This window comes from Pogoniulus pusillus, chromosome 35 (assembly GCF_015220805.1).
Source record: "Pogoniulus pusillus isolate bPogPus1 chromosome 35, bPogPus1.pri, whole genome shotgun sequence".
NCBI lineage: Eukaryota > Metazoa > Chordata > Aves > Piciformes > Lybiidae > Pogoniulus > Pogoniulus pusillus.
In genome coordinates, this window is record NC_087298.1 from 14,215,500 (window position 1) to 14,235,815 (window position 20,316).

At 55.5% G+C, this 20,316-nt stretch overlaps 2 protein-coding genes across 4 annotated transcripts; one reads left to right on the forward strand and one right to left on the reverse strand.

Annotated features, from left to right (window-relative positions):
• Window positions 1-734: 734 nt before the first annotated feature.
• On the reverse strand, window positions 735-17,326 carry PKN3 (protein kinase N3). Of its 2 annotated transcripts, none has more exons than XM_064171264.1 (22): window positions 17,241-17,326; window positions 14,296-14,578; window positions 13,600-13,748; window positions 12,829-12,955; window positions 12,571-12,719; window positions 12,032-12,227; window positions 11,555-11,746; window positions 11,195-11,304; window positions 10,596-10,739; window positions 9,675-9,750; window positions 8,598-8,784; window positions 7,548-7,659; window positions 6,870-6,946; window positions 5,537-5,603; window positions 4,894-4,985; window positions 4,358-4,534; window positions 4,207-4,269; window positions 3,613-3,689; window positions 3,005-3,147; window positions 2,763-2,870; window positions 2,186-2,266; window positions 735-1,518 (listed from the first exon to the last, which is right to left on the reverse strand). In XM_064171264.1, the coding sequence occupies exons 1-22, from the start codon at window positions 17,259-17,261 to the stop codon at window positions 1,306-1,308; spliced, it is 2,844 nt and encodes a 947-aa protein (XP_064027334.1). In that variant the 5' UTR covers window positions 17,262-17,326; the 3' UTR covers window positions 735-1,305. The 2 variants fall into 2 exon arrangements, with proteins under 2 accessions (XP_064027334.1, XP_064027335.1); XM_064171265.1 differs by lacking the exon at window positions 17,241-17,326 and adding an exon at window positions 16,229-16,336.
• Window positions 16,798-18,218, forward strand: LOC135190216 (uncharacterized). Of its 2 annotated transcripts, none has more exons than XM_064171270.1 (2): window positions 16,798-17,589; window positions 17,818-18,218. In XM_064171270.1, exons 1-2 carry the CDS (start codon window positions 17,126-17,128, stop codon window positions 17,861-17,863), a joined length of 510 nt encoding a protein of 169 aa, XP_064027340.1. In that variant the 5' UTR covers window positions 16,798-17,125; the 3' UTR covers window positions 17,864-18,218. The 2 variants fall into 2 exon arrangements, with proteins under 2 accessions (XP_064027340.1, XP_064027341.1); XM_064171271.1 differs by having other exon boundaries at window positions 18,140-18,218.
• The last annotated feature ends 2,098 nt before the right edge of the window (window positions 18,219-20,316 follow it).

The following is a 20,316-nucleotide window of genomic DNA, read 5'->3' on the forward strand; positions in this document are numbered from 1 at the left end:
TTAAGGCAGAAATTCTGCCAGAGGGATGTCAGGCAGCCAGGAAATGTTCTCCTAGCAGTACTCCACCATCCAGAGAGGACTCCCACACTGTCAATGTGATCCTGCTGCTGAGTAGCTCCTCTGCCCTGCAGCAGACACTGCTTCTTCAGGTACCAGTCAAAGGTTTGCCAGCAGGAGGATTCTTTGTGAAATGCACGAAGATGGCAAGTTGCAGCCTTTGTTTGCTCTGCTCTGAGCTCTCAGAGGTTGTCTCAGCCTGTTTTGGTCCTGTGTGCCTCTCCTGGAACCCAGACTCTGGTTTTTGCCTCTGCCCACCCCTTGGAGACAAACTGGAGGACTCAAAGCTGTGCCTCCCACCTTGTCCTCAGTGTGATGCTTCACTTCTTTGCTCAACAAAGCCAACATGAATTGAAGAGAAGATGTCTGTTATCAGAGACAGCTACAGGAGCTGGTACCAGCCAACTGGAATCACCTATAGCTCAGGATTTTCCACTGTCCCAAATCATTCCTTGGGTGTCCCCACAGACCCAGGATACAGGCACTGATGAACTTGTGCAGAGACTCCTTTACTGCAGTCCTTTGTGGGGGACAGCTGAGAGCCTGTAGTCTGTACACAGACAGCTTGAGTGAGAAGGAAGAAAACATCACCGTGGGCATTTAAAGAGAAAGGCGAGACCCTGCCTGTTGAGCAGTGTGGTCAGCCCTGATCTGAGACACTCAGCAAACACCGAGGGGAAAAGCTCAAGTGCCTTTATTTTCCAAAAAACAGCAGGGGCAAAGCTGGGGCTTCTCTGTGTCATTAAAAACGGCAGCTGAGAGTGGTTGCATTAAAATCGTTCTGGTGGTTGTATTAAAGTTCACCCTTCTCCGACACAGAGTCAGGAGTGGGGATGGGCAGGAAACGCCCACAGGGGGAATACTGCACATCCTGGAGCCAGGGGAGATGTGGCCACCTCCTGCCCTTACGGGACATTAAAAAGCCACACTGGTCACTGTGGCTCTCTGCAGTGACCTGGGCTGCAGCCATGATTTGATTCCATTAAGTTTGATCCAGCTTAATTCCTAGTTTTCCATCCCTGCTGAGCAGCAGCAGGCACCTCTAGCCCAGCACTGATTGCTTCTGGAAGGTGACTGGCAGGGAGCAGCCCTCTGGCCACAGGGGCGAACTCAGCTCGCAGGGCACCCTCCCCCCGGGGCCACCAGCACTGCCAGCTCTCAATCCTGTTGACTTTTCCACTGCCCGTGCCAAGTCCCTGCCTCTTTTGCAAGGTGGTAGCAGTCTGTCCGTGTTCTTACAGGCTGGAATCAAACCTCTGACAGGTGGCTGGACACGAAGTCAAAGTCCTTGAAGGCAGCCTGCTCCCTGCGGGTCAGCAAAGCAGCCTGCTCCGGGGGGGTGAGGAGGGGCTGCTGGGATGTGAACTCCTCGTCAAAGTTGCTGACGTCAGCTGGATCTCTCAGAGTGGGCACAAAAGGGGGCTTCAGAGCGCGGGCGAGCAAAGCATCCCAGGCGATTCCCTGCAGGGGAACAGGCCAGATTGACATGGAGGGGGAGGGCTGCAGCCTCCTTCCACATGCGTGCAGCTGTCTCATTTCTACTGATTACGAGAGAGAATTGACAGAAGGCCCCAGACCAACAGCACAGCCTGCAGGGCGTGGAGAACGTGCACAGCCTCAGGCTGTTCTTAGACACAAAGCTACAGCTCAAACTGTACTAGGGAGGGGCAAATCTAGAGCTGAGCTGTGGACTTCCCAGCAAACTCTGCTGACATCCAGGTTCTGTTCTCGCTGCAGCCAGGAGCTGCAAGGCTGATAACCTCTGGCAGATGGGTAATGGCCAGGTGGAATGGCAACAACTTTGCCTGGAACAGAGGGACCCCCAGGCCCAAAGCAGTTTCTCTTGGGGGTCACCAGCCAGGCAGGGATGCAGGTTTGTTTTGCACAGAACAGCACCATCGGGAGCAAGGAACTGCCTCTGGAAGCCTGCAAGTCCCAGAACGCAGAGAAGGGAACACTCCTCAGAGATGAACTGAGCACATTCTGGGGCACAGCAGTGAGGTGCAACAAAAGCTGCCACGAAGATCTCAATGACAGCCGACAGAAATATGCCTCAAGGCCAGCAAAGAGCAAATTGCTCTCAGCTCAGACTCAAGAGATGAGGGAGCAGGATAAAGTGAGTTCCCACCTTGAAGAAGGGCTGAACTTTGATCTCTTCTGCATCTCTTTCCCCTGCTCCCAGCCTACGCTCTGGACACTTGCGAAGAAGCTGCAGGAAAGATCAGTTCAGAGTGAAACAACTGGAACAAGGATGGACAGAAAAGTTCCAGAGAAAGCCCTGAGCAGCCTGACTGGGCCCTCAGCATCTTCTCATTCCCATGCTGCAGCAAGGTCATGACCTGCTGGTGACAGCTCAGACCCAGCTCCCTGCAGACAATTTGCCAGCTTCAGTGAGGTACCTGCTAGAAACTGCAGGAAGCAGCTCATGTTAACTGTGACTGCTGGGTCACATCCCACACCTGAGCCATCTCCACTCAGTGGCTCTGACACTCCTGCTCTGGATCAGATTCAGCAGCAGCAGTAAGGAGCCTACTCAGGCATCCTGGCAGGAGAGCAGCAAAAGCACGTTTATGTTTGATATGTTCCCTTTGCCTGTGCAGGCAGCTCCAGGCACATGGAGACCCTACAGCTCCTCAGAGTCCCTCTGGATCCCCTCGCAGCAGCTGTCCCTTCCCCGGGCTCCCAGAGCCCCTCAGAGGCGTTACCTTGCGGGTGATGGACAGAGCCTCGGCGGAGAGGAACCGCGGGTACTGCACCTCGTCGTTGACAATGCTGTCGAAGACTTCCTCCTCGTCATCTCCGGGGAACGGTGCCTGCAATCGCAGCCTTTCGTTGTTGAACGCACACAGCAGCTGCTCCTCACCGCTGGCAGCAGCCAATTCTCTCGGGTGGCTGGGCACCGCTGGTACCAGGAGTGCTCAGAAAGCCTCTTAGGGGGCCGCCTTACCTCTCCCACGAGCATCTCATAAATAAGCACACCCAGTCCCCACCAGTCCACAGCCCGGGTGTAGGAGATGTCTGTCAGCACTTCTGGAGCCAGGAACTCGGGGGTGCCACAGAAGGTGCTTGTGCGGTCCCCAAAACCTATTCCTGGAGGAGGAGAAGGCTTCTGTAAAGTCCAGTCCATGGTTCTCCTGCAGCCTCACCTCTGCAAGCTGTGCTTTATCCCTTGGCATCAGCACTCATTGCTGCTACCTGGGCAAAGGTTCTCAGCAGAATTCACTGATGCCAGTAGGGAAGGACAGAATGTGAGGCCCCCTAACAGCGCAGGGAAGAAACACAGAGTGCAGGGCCACGGGGACCTGCTGCAGGCTCCCTTGTACACACTGTAGTACCCTGCAGCCTGAACAAAACAGCAGACTGTGAACTCCTGAAGGCCAAAGGACAGAGTGCTCCTCCCAAGCTGACCATGGTCAGGCAGGGGAGGGAGCTTTGTTGTTTGGTTTGTTGGAGGTTCTCTGGCTTGGTTTATTTGTGAGAGTTACAGGCGGCCGCCTCAGTATCTCTGTCTGTGGGTCCCAGATAGGTTCTGATGGCTGAACCTCAGCTGCTCACCTTCCTTGCACAGTCCAAAATCTGCAATCTTCACAAATCCTTCAGCATCTAGAAGGAGATTATCCAGTTTCAGGTCCCTGCAGGCAATGAAGACAGAAAATGGTGAGTGAAGCCTGAGCACTGGCACCCAGCATCTCTTTTTGCCAGTGGCAGAAGTTAGATGCTAATAAAGAGAGTAAAACCTGGAGCCTGGGTTAGCTCCTGTGTTACTTGGAAGATTCCCCTTAATTTGTTGCTATTTTCCTCTGCATGAAAGGCTCTCAAAGCAGCTTGGAGCTGAGTGGGACTTATCCATCTGGAAAAGAGCATCCCACAGCAGCATAACTGACAGCTTTGCTATCACAGCAAAGAAGCAAGCAGGGTCTGAGAGGTGTCCCCAGAGCACACTGGCATGACACAGAGGGCCCAGCACCTGCATGGCAGGGGGAGAACTTCAAGCTGGCTTCCTATGCTGTGCCCACAGTGAGTATGCTGGCAGCAACACATGGGGAAAGCAAAGAGAGAAGTGAGAAATCTGAGCAGAAAAGAGCCCCAGGCTGAGCTGCAGAAGACTTCCAGGCAGTGGAGCTGAGCCCTGATTCTCGGCTGCGTTACCTATAAACAATTTTCTTCCCATGCAGGAACTGGAGCCCCAAGACTACACAGGCTGCATAAAACCTGGAAGAGAGGAATAGTTCTCAGGCAGCACAGTGATAAGCAAGGTAAAAGTTACTGGTGCCTGGGAGCTGAGCTGATGCCAACTCACTGTGCCACGTGCTCTGGGAAGACATCTTCGTGTATGCGCATCATGAGGTCCCCCCCCGGGGTGTACTCCATCACAAAGCAGGCGTGGGTGGGCGTCTGGAAGCAGGCAAACATGGTCACCAGGAAGGGATGATCAGAAGAGTTCACCACTTCAAATATTCGCTTCTCACAGCTCAGGCTGCCAGGGTTCAAAGGAGGAAACCATCAGTGCCAAAAGGTGGCAGAAAAGCCTGAGCTGAGACAGCCAGGAGGACAAAGAGAACTTCCACATCTTGAGCTGGAGAGAGAAAAGGTGAGGGCCAAACAGCACTCCCCGACTGCTTCCAAACCTTGGGCTCCAGAGCATGCTCCAGGTGTTACTGCAGCAGAAGCTGGAAAGCAGCACTGCTAGAAAGCTCCCTGTTCCTGGTTTGAGTTTCCCAAGGCTTTGTTTAAACTTTCTGGTGCCATGAGCAGCACACAGGGTGCCCACTGAGATGTGGTCACCGGTGTGTGAGGCAGCCTCTGGCAGCAGCAGCAGCTCTGAGCAAAGCTCACCTCTCCATTTCATCTCTCCTGATGATATCTTTTTTCTTCAAGGCTTTGATAGCAAACAGCTTCCCAGTTGCCTTGTACTGGGCCAGCAGTACCTGAAAGACAGCAGAGAAGCTGCACTCAAAACAAATCTGTTACTGACTCTGACTCCCTGGGACACAAACTATTCTTGTCCACTCCAGGCATTCTCTGCACCCAGCTCAAGCAACTGCCAAACCTAAGCACTTTCTCCTATGACTCTGTGCTGCTGCAGCAGCCCAGAGAGTGCCAGGCTCAGCTGCATTCCCTTCATGAACAGCAGTGTCACAGCTGGCCCCAGGCTCTGCAGCAGGCAGCTGCACATGGTCTGGGGGAGGGAATCACAGCACTGCTGATCACCATGGCCATGAGAGGAATGGTGCTGCTGCACTTCAGGAATGACTTTGCCCACACCCAGGGTGGTCTTCTACAGGCTTCAAAGCCAGAACCCCAGAGCTCTGCCTGTTCACCACAGTTACCCAGCCAGTAGTGTGTGGCTGTGCTGGCTCTGGTTTGGGCATCTGCATGGCCACAAATCTCTTCTGTGCTGCAAGGTTTCTACCAAGGCTCAACTTCACAGGCACAGACCTGCTGCCCCTGCTCCACAGCACAGAGCCTTCCACACTACCTTCCCAAAGTGGCCACGTCCCAGCACAGCAATGCAGTGGAAGTCCTCGAGCTGGACTGGCCTCTTGCTGTAGACAAAGAAAGAAGAACTGCTGAGACAACTGCCAGGAGATGCAAGAACAGGAAATGAAGAGGGGTGGGCAGGATAGCAAAGAACTGTGCCAACCACTGCTTGCCTAAGCTGGAATCTTGCAAACTCAGGCTGGCTGCTGCTCTTCTGCCACTGAGAAAGGAGCAGGTAACACAAAGGGAGGAAACTGCTCCCAGTGGCAGCAGGTTGGCTTCTGTGTGTACTGGCAACAGCAGCAATGCCTCTGGCTCTCCTGGGCTCACTCTTGCTGTTACTCCCCATGCCAGGATCGGTTCCCCTCCACCTCCATGTGTAGAGCAGTACAATTCAGTTTCACCTGCACTGCTCTCAGCTGTGCCCATGGTGCACCAAGTGCTGCAGGACAAGGGCACGAGGAGAAGTTCTCTGACAGGGACTGGCAATGGAACACGGTGAGACAGGAGACAGAAGCTGTTGTTGGACAGAAGTAGCTGAATAAAGACATGCTGTGGGATGTTGTGTCAGCCACAGGCTGTTACCAAGGAAACTGGCAGCAGAATTGCTGGGAGAGGATTTGCAGGCCCAGCCAGCTCACACCCGCAGAGCTGCAGCCCAGGATCATCTCCAAAAGGCTGCACACTCCACGCTCCCCCAGCGAGCGACATGAAGAGCAGAGCACTGGCCCAGGAAGGACTCAACTCTCTCCTCAGCCTTCTGAGGTCTTAAGGTTGGACCCCTCCAAAGTGCTGATGAAATTCTGAACATGATTTGATGCTCTTCAGGTCATTTGTGCTTTTTTGGTTAGAAGTTGATCAACAACAGTAATTTGTTTCCTTTGGTGTATTTATTGCTGTGTCTCCCTGTTGCATACAAGCTGTGTCCACACAACTGCCACAGACTGCCAGCAACTCACTGCTTGTGGCTCCTGCCTGCAGTGAGGCCCTGCAGCTTGCCTAGCAAGAACAGCAGAACTGTGCCAGTGCCAGAAGTGCTTCAGAGGCACTCTGGGATGCAGACTCGTCTGAGTGTGCCACAATATAAAGCTCAAACACCAGGGAGCACTGGAAGGCAGTCAGGTGGCTGCTGGAGTCACCTCTCACACTGCAGTGCTGGAGTTAATCAGCAAATAAGGCCCAGCAGGTATTTGCACAAGCTCAGAGCAAATCTCTCATGGAGCTGCCTGCACTCAGTGCTGGAACCCGGAGCACATCCTCAGCAGAGCTTCAGGCTGCACACTTCACAGTGCCTGCCCAGTGCCACTCAAACCTGTGCTGCCCACAGTTACCTTGGAGATGCTGGTATTTGGAGTTCTGTTACAGCAGAGCTGGAGGACTTTTCCTCTACATGCAGCCTCTTCAGGCACTAGGAACAGAAAGACAATGACAGGGTCACGTTCTCTGGAATCACCAAGTCCCACCTGAACACCCACATTTTCACCTCTGTTATGACCCAGCACAACTACAGATTCTTGCTGTTGGTCATCAGCTCTGCTTGGAGGGAAGCAGCACAAAACCAGGTTGTCTGTGGTCACACTAAGATTCCCATGGATCCAGAACAGGTTGTCTGTGGTCACACTAAGGCATTCCCATGGATCATTTTTGATGGGGCCAAGCCTTTTACCATAAATACTTTGGAAAGTCTAGGATAAAACATTTCCTTCCCAGGGAAGAAAGCATCTCCTGTCCCAGACTGAGTCACAGTGCTCCAGGAAAGCAGCTTCCTCTGTGTGCAAAGCCAAACGGGCAGGCTCCTCAGCCATTCTGCTGCTCACAGCTTTCCTGCTCCTTCCTGTCCAAAAGCTGAGCTGCTCTTGGCTTTTCCCATTTTCTTTAAGACAAGGAATTTCACCTGGTCCTAAAAGCCTGCTGAGCCTCCTCCCCTGCTTTCCTTGGACTAGTGCCCCGGGCTCCCAGCCCTGCAGTGACACCAACCCCCAGAGTCCCCTCTGAGCCCAGGTGATTACCGGAGAGTCCACAGGCGACAGCAGGGACTCCTTGGAGCTGCCCAGCAGGAAAAGCCGTGGCGGCTTGGCTGGGCTCTCAGCAGCAAACCTCAGCTTGGCCACAGGGAAGTCTCTGCAGTTGCAAGAGAAGACTGGAGATTGCCTCAGGGCAGGACACTGCACACAGACACCTCAGCATGCCCCTGCCTCAGGAGCAAAGCCCAGCACTGTGCCCTGCCTGTGAAGGCATGCAAGCCCCAAAGCAGCAGAAAAGGAGCTGGGAGGCTGCTGCTTGGCCTCACGCCCCAGAGGTGCTCTCTGATGCTGTAAAATTAACAAAGGCCTGGGAATATCAAAGGCTGCGAGCAGGAATGTAAAGGAACTCCTGATTTCAACAGTACCACCGTGGCTGAGTCTGGTTGCTGTGCTAGGCTCTGTGGACCAAAGCAGAAGAGCCTCTTCCAGAGGGACTCCTCTAAAAACTAATTCCAATAATTAAAAAAGATTCTGGGGGAGTTTTCTTCTACATCACATCTAAAAGCTTGGCTGTGTACCTTCTGAGTGCTGCTTGGTGCTGGTGGCTGGGCTGTAGGCAGCCTGGCAGAGGAGTGCGGGCACCCTGACCTTGCACACAGCTCAGTGACCGCCCTGGTGAGGACTCTCAACCAGGGCCATTCTCTTCCCCCTTGCAGCACATCTTGTGCTGTGCATATAACTCTGTTATTGCTGTTCTATCACAGTCTTCCCTTATCATCACTTTCATGGCCACAGACCTTGCTGCAGAGGAGAAGCCAGGTGCTGAGGGTGCCCTGAATCTGGGGCACACTGCTTGTGAGGGCAGCAGCTCTGAAGTGGGCACAAAGGGAGACCAGAGCTGGGCACAGCATTTGAACACTCCACCAACCTCCCCTGGTTTCGGGCAGCCTTGGCTTTTCCCAGACCCCTCAGCTCCGTTCCTTTGAGACAGTTCTCAGTAGCAGCCTTCTGCCTTGTGCAAGGTGCAAGCAAGACTTTGAGAATCTGCCCGGCACCCACTGCAGTGCCCCCAGCCAGGCTCAGCTCCTGTCTCACCTGCTCCCTTTGGCCATAGGCTCAGCAGGGCTGTGTGGGGCAGCTGTGGAGAAGTCTGTATGGCTGGGGTCATGCACGGGGGGACTCAGGCTGCTGATGGAGCTGCACGGAGGGAGGAAGCTCATCATCAGGCGACCCCAGGCAGCCACGTTGATGTTCAGCTGAGGAGCTCGGAGGAAATCCTTCCCTGCAAGAGTCAGTGTCAGAGCACTCCTGAGGCTCCACCACCCAGACTGCCCCGGGTTACTCAGAAAGAAGCCCTCTCTGGCCACCCCACCCGCGGCAGAAAGGGCTTCTTTCAGGGTGGACAGCTGAGTAATGATGGCAGTGGAATAGATCCTCAGCTCCACTGAACCCAGCTGTGCAGAACAGCACAGCTGGGCTCAAGCAGACATTACATAAAACAATTCAGACAGATTTTGGCTGCAGACTCTCCTCTCTTTCAATACTGCCCCTACTCCTGCAGCCTGGGAACAGACAGCTTCTGAAAATGTCTTAACAAGAGTAAAAAATTCAGGATGCTTCCATTATTTTAAGTGCTTCCTGAAGAATATAAAATCTCCTTAGTTCCCACTGCCACGAGTGCTCAGCACATACAGTCTTGCCCTCTTCAGCTTCCCAAGAAAGACTCTGCAGGCAGATAAGAAAGCCTGGAAGTCACTGCAGCCCCTGAGCTGCTCACCTGAGCTGCCAGCTCTGTCCACCTGGCAGGCTGCAGCCTGTTGTGCCCTGTCTCCTGGAATTCAGCTTTCCAGAAATCCTTCCAATGTCTGGTCATCAGTAACAGCACTGCTGGTTACAGCAGTAGAGCTTAAGCCCTGTATCTGGCCAAAAAGCTGCTAAATAGCACTAATTAGATCTTCCTCAGAATAATTGTAACTGGAAACACCTCAGCAACATCTCTGTGGACACCACACCACAGCCCAGCCACCTGCAGAGTCTGTGACTGACCAGACACAGCCACCTATTTGCACACAGCAATTAGCAAGCACGTGAATGTCTCACTGATTAAGGGCCAGGAGTGCTCACCAGCCTGCCTGTGCCAGCCCCTGCCCAGGCAGCCCTCCTGCAGCTCACCTTTCTGCTTGGGGAAGATGCGCTTCTGCCGCCGCAGCTTTGGCTTCCTCTCGATGACAGGGTTGCAGAACATCACCTGCCAGGCAAGCAGAGGAGCTGTGCCAGGATTCCTCTTTCACACCTCCACACCTCTGTCCTCTCACCAAAACCCTGTCTGGTAATCAGGAGTCACTATCTTAGGCTCCAGAGTGCACCGATCTAGCTTCACTCTCTAAACATCTCTTGCTTCTACTCTGGCTTTAGATGTCAGAATTTCCTGCTACCTGGAATGCAGAACTAGGATCAGTTCATACCCCAAACGAAAGTAATCACTTTGTAAGGCCATGCAGGAAGAACACAACCATTTGGGGCTGGGGAAGGAAGTAGTAGTCCATGGCACGGAAGTGCAAAACAAAAAGCCCAAAATCAACTCCCACAAAACCAAACCACAAAAGCAAGCGAGGAGAGAGGAGGTGAACAGTGGTAACCTGAGGCTGGGATCCTGCTTTTAGAAAGAAAACCACAAGAAGTCTTATCACAGCAGAGTGTGCCCTGGCCCCCAGGGGTGCCCCTGGCTGGTCTCAGACTGCTGTTAGCCTCAGAAAGAAGGGCAAATAAGCAGAGCCCGAGGGCTGTGATTCAACCCTGTCCTGAAATCAAGCCATGTGCTCAATTCCAGTGTCCCTCATGGCTCATAGAGAGCAAACAAACCCCAGCAGGCTCCCAGGTGATCACAGAGCAGCCGAGCGCCACCAGGGCTGAGGCACCTGCAGGACAGTGACGCCAGCCTGGTCCTTGCTGATGGGTGACACCGATGCAAAAGGACTTTGGGCACCATTCCCCCCACCAGGACTCTTGCTCCTGGCTTGTAGCCAGGGCCAAAGGCTGCTGCCAGGGCAGGCCCCAGGCAGCCCCTGGTGAGGGAGCGCAGCTGCTGCGTACCTCTGCGAAGAGCAGCCCCTGGGGCTCCAGCGCCAGGCACAGCCCATGCCGCTCGTTGTCCAGGAAGTCGTCCAGCCGCAGGAACTTCACCCCACAGAGCTCCCTCCAGTCCCTCCAGTACACAGCGATCTCTAGTTCACGAGACTGGTGCACAGGGGTGGGAGAACAAGAAAAGCAGAAGCGTTAGAGCCTGCCCTGAGCTCTGGCAAGAGCACGCAAACCTGCTGGGAAAGGCAGCAGTAACCTGCAGTGTGCACAAGGAACTGCTCTAACCCTGGTCCTCTGCTCTCTCTGCTTTCAGATCTTAGCTGCAGACCCTTGGGGATGGCTGTCCTGCCCCCCCACCTTCCAAACCCCCTGAGAGAGCCATTTTGCTGCTAAGATGAAATACAGCTGCTCAGAGCAGAAGGAAGAACAACAGATGCTGCTCAGGCTGAATCTCTGCCAGGGATGTGCTGCCTTCAGGGGATGGCTAAGGCAGCAGGCACAGAAAGGACAAAGGGACACAGCAGCGCAGAGTCAGGTGGAGGGGAAGGGCAGCACATGGGGTAAGGTGAGATGGAAAAACAAACAGCACAGGGAATCTGGGCAAGACTCACCCGGTCCAGCTCAATGACAAAGCTCTGGTCCCATGCCTGGTTATTAACTGGTCCCCAGTTTGTTTGGCCAACCACCTTACTGTCCACTTTGAGCACAGCAAGGGCCTCATCTGGACAAAGGAGAACACAGGGATTAAGATCTGTTCCCACAGGAACTCTCTGATGCTGGAAGTGAACACCCCAGGCAGAGGCACTCTGCAGGAGAGTGCTGGCAGGAGACAGGTACTGCACAGCTCCCTCTGGGTGCTGCAGGAAGCAGGTTGCTGGTCCCTGCTCACAGCAGGCTGGTGCAGCAGCCTGGTTGGAAGCCCCCACACCCCCATAAGGCACTCACAGCCTCTCAGGGGAGCCCATACTCACTGCATGGCTCCTCACTGCGCAGGTACTTCCCTGCGATGCTGCGGCCAGGGACCCCCAGGCCCACTCGTGCTCGGGAGAAAGACCTCAGGTCAGCTGGGCTGCCACAGATGGGAGAGGACCCAGCCACTCGGGAACGCCCCGGGACCTTCTCCAGCAGATCCTGACACCCCATCAGCCTCACTTCCAGTGTTCCTGAGGAATTTCAGGCAGAGCAAGGAACATTATTCATAACAGATAAAATGAAGCTAAAGAGTCAGCCCAGCTTCATGGGCCCCAGGGCTTCCCAGCTTCATGGCTTCTTGCTCCACAGATCTACCCCAGATTAACAGACTGCAAAGTCCTGTGAGCAGAAGCTCCAGCTGGCCTAGAAGACATCAGTTCAAGTCCTCAGAAACATCAGTGCCCACACAACCAGAACCTTTGCTCCCTCTTCCCTCGGTGCTGCTGACAGCAAGCAGCCATGCGGCACTTGCCCACCTGTAAGGGCTGTGGCTTTGACGACCGAAGCAGGGTGGATGGTGCCGTGCCGAGCTCCCAGGGAAGATGTGTCTACCAGCTCCTGCTTGATGAGGTCTCTCTTCGGGTGGTCAGGAGGAAGCTCACCAAGCTGGTGTTCCAGGGCCAAGCGCAGCAGGTCAATCTTCTGCGAGGACTCCTGCAGACGACCCTGAGCCTAGCGGTGTGGAGCAGAACAGGCAGAAGTCTTCAGGGTACGGCCCCAGCCCTTTACGAACTACCGAAGTCAGCTCAAGAGCAGAGCAGCTGCCACCTTACTGATAACCCAACAGAAGGAAGTATCCTCCCAGAGCTCCTGCCCAGCCCATCACTGTCACTGCTCCTGAGAAACGCGACCCAACGAGGAACATTATCGCTGTAAGGGAAAGGGCTCCTGGTCTGTGCTCAGAGACAGGAGCTGCCCACGGCAGTGACTCTCGGCTGACCTTGCTCATTCGTGCTAGATCCCCAGCGGTGTGACATGAAACCACTCTGCCAAGAGGGCCTGACGAAGTGCTTACCTCGGCCAGACACTTGCGGTCCTGCACCCGCCGCCCTCCCAGGATCTTCAGCACATTTTTTGCCCCCTCAGCCACGGCAGCCTCGATGCGCAGGTGGTGCCGCAGCTCCTCCAGGCGCAGCTCCGCGGCACTGACGGTCTCGGTTCTCACTGGGCACGGGGGAGACACAGCGTGGGGAGGATGGAAACTGAATGTTGTGGACCCGAGGGCTTTGGCTGCAGCCACTCTGGGCCGCATCAGCTCCCCCAGACACCTCACCTGCCCCATCTGCTGCATCCTCCAGCCCTGCTGACTGAGACACCCTCCCGATGTGCATGCGGATGATCTCCATCTTGGTCTTGCTGTCCTGCAGCACCTGCTGAGCTGCAGCCAGCAGCTTCCGCTCCTGCCACAAAGCAAGCAGAGAGAACCACACTGTTACAGATGGGTGATGGTGATGTGTGCGCAGGTGAGGATGAGGAGGTGCCTGCAAGAAGGGTCAGTAATGATTCAGAGATGGCACAGGTTAGCAGTTAGGTAATGGAGAGAGTGCTGAGGAGCAAAGACTTGGAGGTCATCATCTCCATCTGTGAGGGGAAAGGACAGGTTGAGGACACGTCCAGTTAATGCCAGACCTTGCAGTCACTGAGACCAAGTCACTGCTGCAGTGCTGGGGAGCAGAGGTTTTGAGCAAACCATCACAACCCTCTGCACTGCTGCTCTCCCTGGATCAGGCTTCACCAGAACCTTGGATTTTTTTTTCTTATTCTTTGACTTTTAAATGCTCTGAAAACTCTTCTCACATCCAGAGCCCTCAGGTGCTGTGCTCTGTCCCAGACAAACCAGGGACAGTAGAGCAGCACCAGTGCCTTTTTAACTCTCTTTCCTCAATCAGTGACCAAGCGTCTCTCCAGCCTTGCCTCTGTTCTGTACCCAGGCCTGGAGCATTTTCTCTGCAGACATGACTTCTGCCACCCCATTTCCCATGAGAGCTTTTGTGGATGGACTTCAGATGCAAACGTTGGTCCAGGAAGTCTCATTCCTGCTTACCTTGGATGTGGAGTACATTTGGATCACATTCTCAGCCCCTTGCTTCACTTTCATTTCAATATGCAGCTGCTTCTTCAGAGCTTCAACCTTCCTCACCATGGGGTCTGGGTTTCTCTCCCAAAGACAAGGGTCTGGGGATGCAGATCCATCTGCACACACAATGCAATCAGATGTTAGCAGCCATCTTTTCCTGTGGCAGTTCACTGCTTTAGGGATGGGGAACTCCACAGGAGAAGGTTAGACTACAAAATAGGTCTAGTCTAAAAAGCCAACCACAAACCCCTGCTTCAAGTGAAACTCAAGCCCATGGCTGTAAATAGTTAAGCCTATCAATGACCATGTCCTAACAAGCACCCTCCTGATTTCACAGTCCTGCATCCTGAGACACCTGGGGTTCAGCTGTCCAGAAATCTGCTCAGACTGAACAGTTAAACTCTCCCTAATCTCACCTACAGCCTGTTCCTGAATGTTGCCCGCACCCAGCACTCCCAGGTGGTCTGCTCCCTGCACTCATCTCTTATGCTGCCTCCTTTCACCTTTGCTGGCTCTTTCTCAGCTATTTCCTGCAGAGGTCATTTCATTGGCTAAACACCAACAGAAGAAACTCCACTGCTTGTACCCCTCATCAGAAAATGCATCCACTCAGTGGGGAGAATCAGACACTGGACCAGCATTTACCTGGCAGCCAGGACCTACCAGCCTTACTCTCCTCTCTGTCCGTCAGCACAATCCTTGCGTTCAGCTCCTGCAGCTCGTGGTGAAGCTGCTCCAGTTTCCTGTTGGAAGACTTCAGCACGTGCTCGATGTGGGCAAGATTCTTTCTGTCTGTGGTGGCTTTGCGCAGGTTTTCTGCTCCCTCTTTGATCTTCAGCTCCTTCTGTATGGTGTGGCGCAGCAGCTCCCTCTCGCCCTCCAGCTTCTGCTGGAAGGTGGGGTCCATGAAGTTCACACCATTGCCCAGCTGCAAGAGGCAGCTGCCCTGCAAGCAAGCAGTGGTGGCAAGAGGGTTTCAGGGATGGCACAGCTCAGCCATCACATGCAGCTGCACCCCACATGGTTCCACTCCATCTCATTCAGAAACAGGCTCAAATTCTGCAGCTATTTGCACAAATGAGCAAGCAGAAAGGGCAGCTTCACTTCCTGCTGTGTCCAAGAAGGGAAGAGACTCTCGTTTCAGTCTGCAGCCTGGGACACACAGGCCACTTTAAAACATTATCTTAAGTTACATTCACAGCACTCAGGCTTGTCCTGGCCTTTGTTTTGCATCACATCGTCTCCCCTGCTGCTGGCTGTGGTGAGCTGTGATTCCAGACCCTGGCCAGACACAGGGTTTCTCACTGGGCTCAGGGGGATGCTCCCTGCCCCTCCCACCCCTCCCCCACCAACCCAAGCAAGAGGCTGCGCTTTGGCAGCAAGAGTGGCTCCGAGGCTTTCCAAGCAATGAACACATGGCTAACCAAACCTGAGCCACTCAGCATGCTCTGCTTGGGTGCAACAGAAAGGGTCACACAGCCAAGCTCCACCACACCACTTGACTGAAGGTGACAGAGCACACCAGTAACCAGACAGAGCTCAGGGATCACAGCTCCATCACACCCTGGCCACATCTCCAACAAGAGCCTTGCTGACTTTGTGTGACCCCCTGCACCTCCCTGTGCCACTCAGACAGGGCCACCTAAACCCTGCCAGGGTGCTTTGTGTGCACCTCTGAGACCACTCCCACACACCCTCCATCAGTCTTTGCTACCATTTCAGTCTAATAGCAAAGCAGTTAAAGAGGGAGGGAAAAAAGTTTCTATTTTAGACTTGGCTGGGCCCAGGCTGGCCCCGCAGCAGAGATCCAATGGCCAAAATAGGAGTTGTTCAGATTGGTAACAGAACAAAAACGTTCAGATTAACATCCTGCTTCCAGAAAGTTCTCACCCAATTAGTAAAGCCAGGAACTAAGGCAGAGCTTAGAAAAAAAAAATCAGAGTTTTGTGAGGAAGAACTTAAATCATGGAGTGCCTGAGTCACAGGCAACCTTCCCCAGCTCTGGGCTGGACAATCAAAAAGCTCTTTATGCAGTCTGCAGCTGGGGACTAAAAGGAGCTCAGCGGTTCCAACCCTTGTGCAACTAGAAAAAGCAACCAACACTGGTGGAAAAGCAAAGCCAGCACAGGCTGCTGAACATGGAGCTGGCCCTCGGCTCAGAGCAGGGAGAGTCTGGGCAGCTCTCGGGTCCATTTTCCTCCATGCCTGCCTCTGCCAAAAGCCATTCTGAGCAGCAGCTCATGCACCGTGCTCATTTCCTAGACAGAAGCAAGCACAGCCTGCTGTACTGCAGCCTTCTTCCCTCTGTGGATCAGAGGCTAACATGACATTGGCATCATTTGCATCAGGAGGATGAAATCTTCTCTTGTTGGGGAGGATGGGAAAGCTGAACACGCATTTGTGTTGATCCATTTTGCATTTCTGTGCAGTGCCAGGACACTGCCCCAGCCTGTGCTGCAGCTGCTGTGCACCCAGGGCAGGTCAGTCCTTCAGGGCATGTCTCCAGTGCAGCCCTGAGACAGGCTTGCAGCGAAATACTCAAGACAGCTTAAATGAGCTCGCTTTTGCCCCTCGTAGTGGGGCTGCCAGAACTTACTCTGGGCTTCCTGCAATACCAAAGTGTCAGGACTGCTTCTTAACTGGCAAAAGCTTCAGCAGCACCAGAACTGTGCTTGGTCCTTTGGACAGCAGCCCAGGAAGACCCTAGCCCCTTGTTATGCCCAGCCTGGCAAGCAGCTTCACCTGCACAAAACCCAGAGCAGGACAGAGCAGGGGCATGGCAGCCGGTTCAGAGCTGAATGTGGTGAGCTGATGATGGGCAGGCATTCCCTACAGCCCAGTCGTGTTCACTGGGATATTGCAGGGCACAGCTGGCACGGCTGGCTTGTGCTGCAGGGACGAAGCCTGTGTCGGCCGGGCTCACACCGACCACATTCACTCTTCACGAAAAAAAGGCAAGGCCAAGGTTGGAGAAGAGGCGCTGGCAGCCCTGCCTGCAGCCAGTCCCTTCCCGAGCCGGAGATGTGTGAGCTGCGGCGGGCGGAGAGCAGCGCCCAGGAAGCAACGCGACGGGGCCAGCCCGGCCCGCGGCAGCCAGGGCTCTTTGTGCCGCTCCTTCCATCCCTGCTCTCCCAGATGAGGCTTGGAACGCCCCAGCCAGGGTATCTCCCCACACCGGGAGCTCCCTCCAGGCATGCCCGTGCCACCGGCGTGGAGCTCGGCTGTCCTCCCCCGGGGCCACGCAGCCCGCCTGGCCTCCTGCAGCCTCTCGGTGCCGAGAGAGGATTTCCTCAGTGGGCATCGACTGTGCCCGAACCCCACTTTCCGGAGGCGAGGAGGGACCGCCGTAGGGACACCTCCTGCCCCGCACAGCCGCTCCCAGCCTCCGGTGCGCGGCCAGAGGCGCAGGGGTACGGGAAGCGCCGCTGCCCACACTGTCGCCCCCTCCCCTGGGTCGGGGGCTTCCGGCGGAGTGGAGAGCTGAGGCAGACGGATGGAGAGGATCTCTCTACCCTTCGGGGGTCCCAAGAGTGCGGAGGAGCCGCCCAGGATGGGGGGGGGCCCGCCCGCCGTTGCTGTGCCCCCCGAGCCCTCGGCACGGCGCTCACCTGCGAGGTCTCCGCCGCCATTTCTCCGCCCAGCCCCGACGGCAGCTGAGCACTTTTCAAACTTCAGCCCTCCCGGGGAGCAGAGCCGCTGCCGCCAGCGCCCTCTCGTGGGTGCGGGCCCGGGAGACCTGCCGGCGGGCGGCCCCGCGGGAGTGCGGAGCGTCCCCGCCCCTTACCAGCCCACCGCCCGGCCCGCCGCGGCTCCGGCTCCGGCTCCGGCTCCGTACCGGAGCTCGTCTCGCCGCCTTCGCCCTCCCCGAAGAGAAGTAAGCAGGCGGCGGGACCCGCGGCGCGCAGGGATGGCGGCGGGAGGCAGAGAGGCGACAGGCCGGACGCGGAGAAGACCGAGGTACCTCCCGCTTCAGCGGCCCCGCCTCGGGCTGCTGGGGACGGAGCGACCGGAGGGGACCTCTGGAGACATAGCGATTGCGGGGGCGCGGCAGGGGGACTGCGTGGGGACGCGCGCAGGGACAGGACTCCCGAAGGTCCTGACACCCTCGGGAGCTGGGAGGGAGCCCCGCAGTTGGTCCCGGTGAGGCCCCATTTTGCTGAGCGGAGCCCATCGGGCGGTTTCCAGTTTTAGGCTCCATACCGACTCGTACCGGGCGTTTGCTTGCGGGTGAACGAGCGAAACGCAACTCTCCGTTAGGAGCTTCCCTGCAAGGGGCGGCGCCGGACTCCAGCGCTGCTCTCGGGCTCATCTGTCCTCTGCAGAACTGCCCCTCTGCGTGCGGGATCTGGCGGTTCAGCTGAGCGTTTGAGTGACAAACTAACCCAAGTGCGTTGGCAAGGCTGGCAGCAATGCCCAGCTGCTGCTGCACTGCCATCACGCAAGGCAGCACCGATAGCAGCGTGACACGTGCCAGGGTTCACAAGTGAGGGATGCTTCCTACTTCCAGGGGGTGACGACCACCGCTTCTGGGGTCCCTCCACAGCAGCACTGAAGAGCTGTACCACTGCACCAGGGCAATTTTTCAGCCCTGGAGCCACGGAATTTCGAGGCAGAAAGCTTCACCACAGACGAACTTACAACCACTCTAATGAGCTGAAAGGGTTTCCTTTTGTACAGTTGTTTGTTTTTTTTTAAAGCATAAACATTTTATAAACGATCTGCAGCTGAGTTATTAGAAAAGGAGATCTCCAGAAAATGTGAAATGTAAATCTGGCTTGACCGAGTTGAATTAATAAACCCTTAAACTACCACACCTTTGCATGTGCTGCTGCTGTTAATTGGGTGTCAGATCGGCGTAACCCCTCCTGGAACCTGCTGCAGTCCGTGACGGGGCCAGGCTCTGCTGAGTGCGGAAGGAATTATTTTAACTGTTCACCTGCTGGGAAAACCAGAAAGGGGAAGGTCACACTCGTAGGTTCTGGGCGAGTCTCCGGGAGCAGGGACACTACAAACCTTCGGTGCACAATCCTTGTCCCAGCAAGCAGGAGCCAGGGCTGTGTTTGGCTTGGTCAGCTGGAGGGAGCCCTCGGTGCTGGCAAAGGTCAGGGTTCACCCGAGGATTTCTCCCCTTTCCTTTAGTCTTGTTCCCTCCCAGGTGAGGCAGGAGGAGGACTAGGGGACCAGAGGCAGGGGGCTCAGCCAGCTGATCAAGCTCCCCAGCCTGGGGAGATGGACTGGGCGGAGGCCACAGCTGGCCCCCAAGAACACAGCGGATCCCGGGTGGGAGGAGGATGTATCCTGGGGCTTTGCGCGTCTCCAGCACCGCCTCGGGCAGAGCTGTTCCTGGCCTCCGGTACGTGAGGAGGGCCCTCAGCAGAGGGCGCTCGTGTGTCCCGCCCGGCAGCACCACCCTCCGTCCCGCCGGGACCGGCGCCAGCCCCGGGCCAGCCCCCAGAGACCCGGGCAGGGGCAGCGGGGCGGCCCCCACGGCGGGTCCTGGCGGCGAAGCCGTGTCGAACCCTTGGACCGACAGCCCTGTCCCCCCAAACCCGAGCGGAGACGTTCGCGGCCCCATCTTGCAGGCTCGTTGGGGCTGTGGGAAAGGCTCTCGCCGCCCTGCCTGAAGGGAGAGCTGAGGGCGAGGCTGCCCCAGACCCGTCAGCCTGCCGCCAGCTCTCCGGTTAACGGCCAGGGAATCCCGCTCAGCAGGCAGGAGCATCGGGGGGAACGCAGCAGGCGGCGGGAGCCGGGGCTGACAGGAGCCCTCCAGCGAGCTCGGGGAGGTGGAGATCGAGAGGAGTCTTAGAAGTTTCCGTGGTTTATCCAGGAGAGGGAGGGCAAGAGACAGCGCGAATCTGATCCCGGAGGAAGCGTCCCGTTCCACAGCCACTATCACTCTCACTGCTCTGGGCACCTGATGCCCATCAAGGACAAGCCAGCACCAGAAGCTGGCACCATCAGCCTCACTCCATACACCATGCCCAGCCCAAGACTGGTTCTTAGAAAACGACCCGTAGAAAGGTTGTCAAGTAGCAGCTGAATGTAGTTTAATGCCTTCAAACAGGAGATGCTAAAGGTACAGCAGAGGAATGATTGCATTGATTCCAGTCTCTTAAAAATCAACAAGAAAATGAAAACCAACAGAAAACATAGACACAAAAAAGGCAAACACCCAAGAAAACAGCCCACAACAAACTCACACAGCTTCAAACATGAGGAGCAGCACCCAAGAAACAGGGCACACTGAGAGGTAGCAGAAACGACTGAGGAAGGGTTGGAGGATGCTGCTTTAGAGGCACAAGCAGGGATGACCAGAGATAAAGAGACCTATTCACAGACACACAGATACGTGTTTTCTTCCCTTTGGCACTGGAAATTAGACCAAACATTCACTTTTAGAGCAACTAAACATCAAACAATAACCTTGGAGGCACTCGAGTCACACAGCCCCTGCAACTGCCACCAACTCCTTGTTCTAACCCTGCAGCTTCAGGCTCTAAGCCTGGCCTCAGCTTCCCCAGGACAAATGCCTCTCACAAGATTAACTGATGTGAGGAGCTCCAGCAGCAGTGGGGGATTAACGAGATACAGATATTCAACAAGAATGACTCTCCCTTTCTTTTCCTAGGTGGGCATTGACCTTTCAATGTTCTGCACGTGCATGTACAAACCGAACTGAAATGG

Bases quoted from the DNA above. Each gene is read 5' to 3' on its own strand.
- PKN3 (XM_064171264.1), bottom strand. From the start codon at position 17,261: ATGGCGGCGGAGACCTCGCAG. The intron at 11,747-12,031 runs GTGGGCAAGTGC...GAAATTCCTCAG, and splicing joins CAAAGCCACAGCCCTTACAG to GAACACTGGAAGTGAGGCTG. The intron at 1,519-2,185 runs GTGGGAACTCAC...GTTCCCCTGCAG, and splicing joins AAGTTCAGCCCTTCTTCAAG to GGAATCGCCTGGGATGCTTT.
- LOC135190216 (XM_064171270.1), top strand. From the start codon at position 17,126: ATGGAGAGGATCTCTCTACCCTTCGGGGGTCCCAAGAGTGCGGAGGAG. The intron at 17,590-17,817 runs GTACCTCCCGCT...GGCGGTTTCCAG, and splicing joins CGGACGCGGAGAAGACCGAG to TTTTAGGCTCCATACCGACT.